Genomic DNA, 12,151 nt, shown 5'->3' with positions numbered 1-12,151 from the left:
CACAAAACAACTTGAGCGATGTTTATTTATTTGGGAAAAAAACTATATATATCCAGCAAGATCTTATGTGGAAATATATCTATTTTACGTATTGTCAGTTAAGTGGCTAATTCATAGGAATTCAGTCGTACAAAAATGTACAATTTTAAAAAGTAGGTGTGGCACCGTCATCGTCATCGTAGGTGGCGGTGAATTAATTATTTTTGAATAATTAATTAGTTCATAAGGAATTAATTATTTGTAGCCTACCGTTTTAACTACCTGACCCGCATGGTCTTTGTTTTACCCATAACTAAATCATAAATAAATAAATAAATATAAGTTACACACAAATGACCACCTGTCAATCACTTTCCATGGGACTCTAGCATGAATAGGCAGAGTGATCTGAGTCGTTATAATGGTGTCGACAAACTTTGTTGGTAAAAAAATAAGTACAAGTGTGAAAGCGAAAGATTTAGATTTAAAAGACAGAAGAGTCGTAAGAGACAAGATTAATTAAATATCACGTTTAGCAAGTATAGTGAGAATTCATCCAGCTATACATCCTTGATAAACTGTCTGACGTGAACTGCCCTCAGGGGTTTTGTGCTCAAAGCACCCACTGACTGCCTGGAGCTCAGACGTTCAGATATTCTAAAGTGCATGACAGAGTGTGTGTGTGGTCAAATGATGTGCGTTTTCAGCAGTATAATGTGGACAAAGGGCTTTTAAGAAATTCTTGATGAAATTTTCAAAACTTAAGACACATTAGTGTAAATGGGGCGTAAGTGTGTATTTTTTGCGAGCGGGTTACTGCTGTGACAGGGGCGGTGTGGAGGATCACGAGGCCGGCTCAGCATCATGATGTCTATCAGCCATCGGCAATGGACGATAGCATCGTTTATCGACCCAACCCAACTTCTAAGTATCATATTTCAGATTCAATAAGTAGACAGCGCCCTCTAGTGGATTTGTCATCTGAAATGGGCAACGAAATGTAACCTCACATGCGTGTTTAAAAGTCATTTGTCCGTCCATACATGTATCTATTTTACTCCGGAAGCATGGGTTCATAATAGCAGAATAACTCAATTCTGACTAACTTGATATTGAGTAACTTAATTATTCTTCCACAGGCCAATTTACATACATGGTCATGATGCTAAAATAACCTGATTACATTGCATTACACACTCTCCTGCTGGCTCTTCATAGATACAAGAGATATACAATATTTTATTGATATATTGTTTACTTCATACTTTGCTCTTTAACCCAAAGATTGAAGTTTTATTCATAGGGTCTTAATGGTCATAAAACAGCTGACTGTGGATTAAAAATGGTTTATGATCCACAGATAACCTCTGGATGACCCTAACCATGTGCTTTAATCTTCGGTAATATTAAGAATGTGTATCCACATTTATTGCTTTTGTTCATTGTCTGGTATCCTGTGGAGATTGTATCCATTTTTTGTTTCTATGTTATGGACTTGACAGTCATGGGATGTTGTTTGTGTGACTGCACGCACTGACCTTGGAGTTGGAACAGAGAAAAGCTCTGTTTCTTAATGGTTTTATAAAAAAGATTATATACTGCAAGTATGTGATTCCTCTTTAGAATCTTTAGGGGTCACATAGATCGTGTATGAGTGTAATAGAACTTTTCATGTGAAAATGTTACATCTAGAAATGATCTGCACTGATGTTAAGTTTAGGGTTAGTAATTGATTACTGGTTTATTCTTCAATGATGAATAAAAATAATCAAAAATGACATTATATTATATATTATATGTATAATATTACAATTTACATATTTGTATTTGAAATAAATAGTGTTCTTTTAAACTTTGTTCATCAAATAATCTTAAAAGAAATGTATTGCAATAAAAAAACTACAAGAACAAAAAACTGAGATATTGTTATCAAATTTTAAAACAATTGTACTGCTTAAGCACAAAGGAAGAATATTAGAATGATTTGGCATTGCCTTTATGGGAATAAATTGCATTTTAAAAATTTAATTTATAGTATATAGGCCCAACTATATGCGGCAAGGTAGCTCAGTGATAGGCACTCTCGCCTCACAGCAAGAAAGAAAAAAAAAAAAAAGAGTTTGCATGCTCTCCCTGTGTTCGCGTGGGTTTCCTCCAGGTGCTCCCGTTTCCCCCACAATCCAAAGACATGCGGTATAAGTGAATTGGATGAAGTAAATTGGCCATAGTGTGTGAGTATGTTAATGCGAGAGTGTATGGGTGTTTCCCAGTACTGTGTTGCAGCTGGAAGGGTATCTGCTGCGTAAAACATATGCTGGAATTGGTGGTTCATTCTGCTGTGGTAACCTCTGATAAACTAGGGACTAAGCCAAAGGAAAATGAATGAATGAATGATAACCACTCTCTTATTTCACAGTATTACTATTTTAAATATTTAAACACATCCAGCCTTTGTGAGCATACACTGTAAAAAATAAATCTGTAAAATTTACGGTAAAAAACAGGCAGCTGTGGTTGCCAGTATTTTACCGTAAAAAATACATACAAACCCTAAAAATAATTTCTCATTTTTACAGTAAGCTACCGTATTTCATTAATTTATAAGTGTAATATGTCTGTATTTTGAATTACCAACATCTACACATCTTTTGCTACACAGATAGACACGTTAACACAGCCATATGCAGGAGGTGATGAGAAAGTTAATTAATGAACCAATGCTCATCACAAACACAAACAGAATAATGTATCAGTGCATAGAAGGTGCTCAGTGTCATTCACACAGCTACTAAACACCAGTATGGTAACTTGCATAAAATTAAAGTCATGAAATAAACATTGTTTATCGACATTAGATGTAACATAAATCTCTAATGTACATAACTGATGTGGAAACATCTGAAAAGATCCATAGTAATGTCAACAAAAAGCATAAAAAGTGATGTGCCATGCATGGAATTCTGGGAAAGTCAATTTACGGTTATTCGCCATATATATTAAGGAAACATATGTTAACCAGGTTACGGATTTTTACTGTAGCATTTTTACAGTTTTTTTACCGTTGAAATCACGGCCATTTTTTACAGTGAGTGTACAATGCATCCGTCAAATACTTGCTGAACATTTTTACAGCTGTAATGGAAAATTAAATATTTTAATAAATCAATAAAATGCACTCAGTGTTCTGAAAATATTATTTATTTAAAAAAATTCATTATTTAAAAAAAACAATTTTTTTTTTGTCCTAAGGGCCTTCTCTGTAGCATAAGAGTTTTGACGTGTTTGTGTCTGCCTGAATGTTTATAATTTTAGAAAAAGGAGGTGAGGTGGGTTTAAAGTAGGGCTGGGCCGATAAACAATATCATGTCGAATGGAAATAAAATCTGTTGATGACGATGATAAGCTCTGGACATATTTATTCAATATTGATTGAGAAAGTGCCAATCACACATCATAAATATGCAACAACAGGAATCTATAAATGTGTTGATATTAGAGATTCACCAAATTATTGGCCGAAAATAGGTCATGCTGCGTCACCCAGTATTGTTAATCGCGTTCGTTTCACTTTCCTGCCAGTAGTATCCATGGTTGGGATACTCTTTTAAAAGTGCTGGCATTCACAACTTATATCGAAATATACAGTTGAAGTCAGAATAATCACCCCCCTTTTAAATTTTTTTAATTTTTTAAATATTTCCTAAATGATATTTAACAAAGGAAGGAAGGAAACTCACAATATGTCTGATAATATTTTTTCTTCTGGAGAAAGTCTTATTTGTTTTATTTCAGCTAGAATAAAAGCAGTTTTAAATTTTTTATGAACCATTTTAAGGTGAAATTTATTAGCACCTTTAAGCAAATTTTTTGACTGTCTACAGAACAAACCATCGTTATACAATAACTTGCCTAATTACCCTAACCTAGTTAACCTTGTTAACCTAGTCAAGCCTTTAAATGTCACTTTAAGCTGTATAGAAGTGTCTAGTACAATATCTAGTAAAATATTATTTACTGTCATCATGGTAAAGATAAAATAAATCAGTTATTAGAGATGAGTTATTAAAACTATTGTGTTTAGAAATGTGTTGAAAAAATCTTCTCTCCGTTAAACAGAAATTAGAACAAAAATAAACAGGGGGGCTAATAATTCATGAGGGCTAATAATTCTGACTTCAACTGTATATCTTTATCGTTCAATATAGAATCAAATTATCGAGACTGCATTTTTGCCATATCGCCCAGCTCTAGTTTAAAGTAGCCTCTAGGTTGGTGAAATGTGAAATGTATATACTTTGCCTTGTATAAGCTGCTGTGAGTAATTCTCATTATCTCTTTACTCACAGACTGGATTCTTTTTGTGAAGTGATCATTTTCTGCTGAGAATTAAAAGCAACTTTTTGCCTCACAAATGATTAAACTTCTTCATTATCTTAGAGTTTTAATGACAGACATGTCATTTAAATATCTTAAACACAGTTGGTGGGAATGTGTTGAAATTGTAATGACATGCTGTTGTTGTGGATTTCAGACAGGCCTACCCTCTGGACATTAGTATAATTCTACCATTACAATTGAGGTGAAGTGTCTTGTGTTTTCTGCTTCCACAGACTCTGTGGTGCTGGGCTTTACGATATGGCTCAGATGCTGCAGATGGCGATTCCCAACTTTGGCAACAATGTCTTGGAGTGTCTTAATGAGCAGAGGCTTCAGGGACTGTACTGTGATGTGTCAGTTGTGGTGAAGGGACACACATTTAAAGCCCACCGGGCAGTGCTGGCTGCCAGCAGCTCTTATTTTCGAGATTTGTTCAACTCTGGAAGCAAGAGCTCTGTGGTGGAATTACCGCCAGCGGTTCAACCTCAGAGCTTCCAGCAGATCCTTTCCTTCTGCTACACCGGTCGACTTAGCATGAACTTGGGTGATCAGTTTCTCCTAATGTACACAGCAGGATTCCTGCAGATTCAGCAGATTATGGAAAAAGGTACAGAGTTCTTCCTAAAGGTCAGCTCGCCAAGTTGTGACTCGCAAGGTCTTCACACAGAAGATGCACCACCCTCAGAACCCCAAAGTCCTGTTACTCAAACTGGGACTGCCTCTTTAGGTATGGGTGCGACAACAGCAGCTCGACCTGCATCCTGCCTAACACCTCTTCCATTGGTTTCAAGAGTTAAGACGGAGCAGCAACCACAGGCCCACCAGCCACTTCAAGAAGCATCATCGTATTCAGTAGTTTGCACTCCAGTTGCTAAGCGCCTTTGGGAAGGAGGCAACCGTGAAGGAGGTGGAGGATCAGGAGGAAGTGGAGGTGGAGGTGTGAGAAAAGCAGCACGTTATTCGCAGGAAGTGGTACGAAGTGTGGGCGGGGCACAGCCTCAAAACGTCGCTTTATTGGGCGGAAGTGGCACAACTAATAGCAACAACAACAACAACAACAACAGCAGCACGCCGGAGGGCACCAGCCCAGGAACTCCCAGCATGTACACCAGTGACTCGCCAATCTCTTACCATGATGATGATGAAGAAGAGGAAATCCCAGATGAAACAACAGAAGAACAGTACAGACAGATCTGTAATATGTACACTATGTACAGCATGTTGAATGTAGGGGCAACTGGTAAGGAAAGATGAAATACAATTTCATTTAGGGCTGGGCCGATAAACAATATTATATTGAATCGCAATGAAATAGATGTCAATAACAGTAGCTGCATTTTGGATATGCGCATAAAAACGGTTGATGGAAACGCCAAGATGCGCTTAAGTTTTGAAAACGCACATAAAAAAAAACTTACATAACTGAGTAGGATAAACTTTTATTTGATAAAAATGATGCGCATAAACTACGATAGAGACACTTTTACAGAACAAATTCCAGTATGCGCATTAAAAAAAAAAGTCATGTAATTTTGCTATCATGTGATGATAAAAATATGTGCAAATAGATAACCCAGCAGGCTGAGCACACTGTAAAACATCTGAACTGTTGTTTTGGTCATTCTAAAACGCCTTAACCGTTTCAGTATAAGTGTTATTATATTATTAATAACCTCCAGAATCAAGAGCGTCTCATGCCTTCAAATGCTACCATGCATTCACTGTGTGTCAGGATTGCTTCTCCTACCGCAGCAAATTCAGTTTTTACTGTTGATATTTGGCGCCAGTTAATCAGGAAGTGATGATTGTGTCCTCATTGACTCGTTGGATGGAAACGCTGCCTTATTCGCACATCTTTTATGGGATAATCCAGTTTTGCGCATAAAGTTAATTCGTATTTTAGGATGGAAACATAGCTATTGATAAGCTCTGGACTTTTGTACTCTATATTGATCTAAGAGCCCATCACACAACAGAAATGTGCAACAATGGGAATCTGGAAGCGTGTTGATATTAGAGATACACCAAATTGTATCGCCTAAAATAATTGGCCACCGAAAATAGGTTATGCTATATAATAGACCCTCAATTTTTGTGGCTTCAGTCATTGTTGGGATACTTTTTTAAATCTGTAAGTATTAACAACTGATATCGAAATATATATCGTTATTGTTCAAAGAATCAATTGAGATCGCATTTTTGCCATATCGCCCAGCCCTAATTTAATTTCATTGATTTTTATTTATTTAATGTATTTTCTAAGTGCTGTACTTGTATTGGTGATCGCAGACTTGAGTATGAAGTGAAATTGCTGTAGAGAAATTTGGCCGAGTACTGAGTCCTGAGGAACTCCATCAGTAGGATCATTGTCAAATAATCATAGAGACGTCAAAGAAAATACCGTATGTGTGTATGGTAGGTTTGCTATTTTTAAACGAATATTTGCGGCTTTTAACAAAAATAAATAAATGAGATATGCACAATGAAAGACAGTTGATGAAACCTGTAAAAAACCTATTCTTAATTCCATACTGATTTTGTCCAGTCCTCACTGACAAAGGTCCAGAATTTGTCCCATTTATGAGCTTATTTGTCCTGTTTTGACTGCCATGCCATCATAAATAGTAAAAATAACCTATCGAAAAAAGGCTTAACGACCAAGCGGAATCCTGGTGTGACTTCAGCTAATCAGTTTTGGCCAATGCTAACAAATATTTTTCATCCAACATCCAGCTGTGCAAGAAAACATAATCTGACGTAAGAGAATTCACCTTTCGCTACTGTATTGTTTTTAAATAGAGAGAACTTTTGACAAGTAACATTTATTCTAAATCTTGGACCTTTCCTTCTTGAACATGACTCGTAAAAAAGTGTGAAGCACTAAAAGTGGACCAAATAAAATTAATTTGAATACTATCTGGCTATTGTTCTTAACTATGAATTTTCAAATGTGCTTTTTACAAGAGAGGCTAGAAACATTGTGAAGCTCTTGATGATTATTATTATTATGATGATGCTTTAATTTTGTATTATTCAAATGGTCAAACTCTGGCTGGGGAAAGTTGGGCTGGCCAGTTTGTTATTTGCTCAATAAATTACAATTGGCTACAGTTTTTAATTTAAAACTTTTTTATAAATAGTATTATGATTATTATATTTTGATTATTTGAATTTTAAATATAAGTATGTGTCATAAGTGTGGTGGTGATGACCATCAGGCAAGCTAATCAGCTAAAATGTAACCTAAATTCATCAAATCTCAAAATTAAACAGGAAATGAGGCAAATAACTGCAAAAAGGTCCACTTTTCACCAGGCTGGCTAAGGGCCTGTATCGGTTGAACACTGCATTGTTATAGCAGACTTTTAGTATGTAGTGAAATTGTAGGAAATTATCTGGGCAGAGTACAGGGTATCCACGGGGTCTAAAAATCTCAAAAGTTAAATTTTAGGCCTTAAAAAGTCTTAAATCTACTGAAATAGTGTGTTGTAGGTCTTAAATCTTTTTTTAAACAGGTCTTAAGTTTTCTTTATTCATGTATAGCTACTCAATCTGGCCATTAACACCCAAACAATCACCAACAATCCCTATCTCAATAAAACTTTTGATTTAAAAATAGCATTTTTAACTGGATGTTTAAATTTCTTTCCTTACAGTAACATTTGTTTAAAAGTATTTACTGCTGAGGATACTGACCTAACCTATATTTTTTATTATTAATGTATTATTAAATGTATTCAATCATAATAATTTTTTGATAAGGCAAGTTAAAATCTGTTCCAACTGGAATATTCGAAAAAAATAAATAAATAAAAATAAATCAGCATTTAGCTTTTTATCTTAAAAGTCTTAAATTTAACTTGGTGAAACCTGCAGAAACCCTTGAGTATCAGGCCTGCACAACTTTTATCAATAGGAATGTTGTAATCAAAGAATTAATAATAATACAATTTTTGTAATAACTCTTGACATTTGTGTTATCGATTCAGCTAACGAACGAGTGGAATCACTACCAGACCACCTCACCGTTGAATCAAGAGGAAGAGGAGTTCGAGTGAGGCAAGATCTGGCTTCTCTTCCCACCGAGCTCATTGCACAGATCGGAAACCGCTGTCATCCTAAACTGTATGAAGAAGGTGACCCTGCTGAGAAACTGGAGCTAGTAACAGGCACCAGTGTTTTTATTTCACGTGCTCAGCTGATGAACTGCCACGTTAGTGCGGGCACACGCCACAAAGTGTTGCTCCGGCGGCTCCTCGCTGCCTTTTTTGACCGGTGAGTCAAGTTTTTCCCATTTATTCTGCAAGAAAAGAATGAAAAGCTGCAATTATTATTTAAAGGAAATTGTCACTTAGAAGAAACTATTTTTTAATTGGAAATATAAGTTCAGTCTTTTCCATACAGTGAAAGTTAATGGTCACACAGGTTTGGAATGACATAAGTGTGAATAAAAGGTGCCAAGAAAGGTGCAAAAAAGGAAATAAAAATGGTTGTTTTCTCAATCCTGTGTCATTCCAAACCTGTAAGACTTTTGATCATTAAAAAGTTGAAAGTCTGACGCAGGCTGAACTAGGCCTGCACCATATTGGAAAAAACTGACATTGCGATATTTAGTTTTTTTTGCGATTAATATTGCCATATATACACACACACACATATATATATACACACAATTTCACCAGATGATAAGATATATATAAATAATTTCACCAGATGACTTAAAAACTGCTATTTACAAATAATTTATTGAAGTGAATCATTCATAAAAATGTCAAAAAACTCAAAGCAAAGAGAAAAGTGAAATAAACCATAAAATTGTTTTAGGGTTTTCGAGGCAGTCAAATATTATTAAGGTTCAAATTTGGAATAATTAAATGGAAAATAACACAGCAAATGTCTTTACTGTATGAATAATTCAATACAATTATTCTTTATTAAAGTTACAAATGGTAAAGTGAACACTTTGAACACTGTCAGGCCTTAAAAACACATACAAACTAAAAACTTTTATTCCATTATAGTTAAACTCTCCAATGACTACACAATTCCCATGTGTCCTTTTCTCCGGGTCAACTATTATCATAACTCAACATTGCAGATCCTGCGATGTGACTATTGCAAATGTGCACATTGTAGGGTTGTCACTATACTGTCACTATACTATACTGTCACAATACTGGAATTCGATACCAATTGGTACTGAAATTTTAAAAACGTCCATTTCTTGCGAACATTTAAGTGCTGTTGAGCACATTCTTAAACAGCGCTGATTTGCCATTGTGTTCACGTGATCAACAGAAATGACTGTGATCTGGCGTAAAGGTCATTGGTTCACCGAACTCGTCGCTGTTTACTGAGTGTAACCACAGATACGGGGACACTGGAGTGTTTCAAAGTCATGTTGATCAGCTTGTCTGATTATAAGCTGAAATACGAGCGATCTGCTGATGAATCGCTGTTTTAAAATGCTCAAGTGTCCTTGTATCTGTGGTTCCATGCAGTAAACAGCAGTGAATTCAGTGAACCAATGACCGCCAAACCAAATGTTCGCCGTAAATGGATGGCTTCAAAATTTTCAGTATCGAATTCCAGTATGGTGACAACCCTAACATATTGCGATATTGATACTGAAATTAAATATTGTGCAGCTCTAAGATGAAGTATACTTTGATACATAAGAACACCTCATTGGTTCTTGCATGTTCAAATGAACCTCAATGAACTTATGCATCAAGCAAGGAAGCATGCAAATATGAAATGTATTATGTATTACTCTAAAAGTTTATTATTTGTCCTGTAGAAGCACTCTTGCAAACAGCTGTGGAACAGGCATTCGTTCCTCCACAAACGACCCCAACCGCAAGCCTCTCGACAGCCGGGTTCTTCACGCCGTTAAGTGTAAGTTACCAATATTGATACATTAATTAATGCACAGATTTGTTGACCATTTTTAGCATCGTTCTTAATAGCTTTGAGTAAACTCCGCACAGTGAACCAACATATTTGTTTTTCCCCAATCTCCAGTTTACTGCCAGAACTTTGCTCCCAGTTTCAAAGAGAGCGAAATGAACGCAATCGCTGCAGACATGTGCACGAACGCACGGCGCGTGGTCCGCAAGAGTTGGATTCCCAAACTGAAGCTTCTGATGGCAGAAAGCGATGCTTACGCCAACTTTCTTTCAGACGCCGCCAAGCTGGAGTCTGACGGCTTGGGAGTGGAGAATGCTTTTGATACGGGATCCCTGGAAGGTGGTCCAGCCTCTGAATCAGGCCAGTCATCTACAGATGCCCTGCATGGCGTTAGTGGGGATGGTAGCAGCTTGTTTTAGTGAGTAACACTAACCATGGTTCAGTTATTCTTTCACTTCTCCACTCCTCGAGTGCATCCCAGTCTCACCTTGGCCGTTGTTGTCATCAGGGAGTCGCCAAGTTTATCTTTATGAAGACCGTTGTTGAGTTTGATTTCCAGTAAGCTGGTAGCTTTTATGTTTTGATTGTACCTTTGAAGGCCCTCCTCTTCATACTGCAGAAACACATTCCTGAAGAGAAGGGACCTCTGGGAACATTTGGGGGTGAACCCAAGGGGAAATGGTGTCTGGAAGCGTCTATTCAGTCTACAAACACTGTCATGATTCTGAATGTATCTTTTTATGGAGAATCCAGAAAGTGAAAATTGCTGGACGTAAGATTGTATTCATCTGTTAATATTTAATAGCTGTGTATTTGCTTCCTGGACTCCATTTCCTCTTTTAAACACCCTTTAATGTTTTGTTTTTCTTTCTTTAAAATGTTTTTATTTGAACAGCATTTGTAATTTTTGGCCAAACTGTTCCTTCATTTGTCTTGCCAAGTATCCCGAGAGAGGATGTTTGTCATTGATTGTTCTGAATTTGTATGAGGCAGATGAATCTGTTTTGCTATATCTGAAACTACTGTCGTGTTTTGATAGAGAGAGAGAAAGAGCGAGAAAGAGAGAGAGAGAGAGAGAGAGAGAGAGAGAGTCTGAAGATTCTCACCCTTTGAATCAATGAATTTGAAATAGCTATCCACGTGTTTTTGCGTTAGCGAAATCCAAAATTATTTCAGCTGTTTTATTTTGGTATATTACCAAAGCTTAAAATTGGTTTAGTTGAATCAAATTGGCAAGTTTTTACTGTCAAAGCAAACCCCAAAAGCTTTAACAATTATCTTTATTTCCTTAGTAGTTTTGTATAGATGACGCAGGACTGGTGTTGCGCTGTATAAATGTGTGTGTATGGTGACTGCAGATAGTAGTTTTGATGCAGCTGACTGCTTCATGCACCTTTGGCAGAAGTGTGGTGCATGATGCCGCATTCTGACATGCTACGCCTCAGCACCTTTGACAGAGATGCACTAAATGCTCTGATGAAGTGGGCCGAGTGCAGTATTAGAGATTGGCACTGAACAGGCATCGGTGTCACAGCTATTGTGGTTCTAAACCACTAAAACCACTCCGAGAGTGGAAGCTGTTTTATAGGCTTTTTTTAAAAGTTGTTTTTTAGGTGGTTTTGAAAAGTCAGTTTTTAAGTATGTCTCAGAAAGAGAAGCTCTTGAAGTCTCTAAATATAAAGATGTTTTAACCCCAGACTTCGAGAAGCATGTTGTTGCACCCCGGAAGTATTTGAGGATGCGTTAAAATTTGATTCCCAAAGTATGAGCCGCCTCTTCAAATGTTTTAAGCACACTTATATTTTGTTTAAATATTTGATCATTGCTGAAGAAATGCAGTCCAAAAGCATAATATACAAAAATGTTGTAAATAAAAACCTAAATG

At 36.5% G+C, this 12,151-nt stretch overlaps 1 protein-coding gene across 1 annotated transcript; it reads left to right on the top strand.

Annotated features, from left to right (window-relative positions):
• The first annotated feature begins 4,611 nt into the window (after positions 1–4,611).
• Positions 4,612–11,478, top strand: nacc1b (nucleus accumbens associated 1, BEN and BTB (POZ) domain containing b). Its single transcript, XM_056468367.1, has 4 exons — positions 4,612–5,596; positions 8,346–8,631; positions 10,157–10,254; positions 10,381–11,478. The coding sequence occupies exons 1-4, from the start codon at positions 4,615–4,617 to the stop codon at positions 10,683–10,685; spliced, it is 1,671 nt and encodes a 556-aa protein (XP_056324342.1). The 5' UTR covers positions 4,612–4,614; the 3' UTR covers positions 10,686–11,478.
• The last annotated feature ends 673 nt before the right edge of the window (positions 11,479–12,151 follow it).

This window comes from Danio aesculapii, chromosome 11 (genome assembly GCF_903798145.1).
Source record: "Danio aesculapii chromosome 11, fDanAes4.1, whole genome shotgun sequence".
Classification (NCBI taxonomy): Eukaryota; Metazoa; Chordata; class Actinopteri; order Cypriniformes; family Danionidae; genus Danio; species Danio aesculapii.
This window is presented reverse-complemented; position numbering and strand designations above follow the sequence as displayed.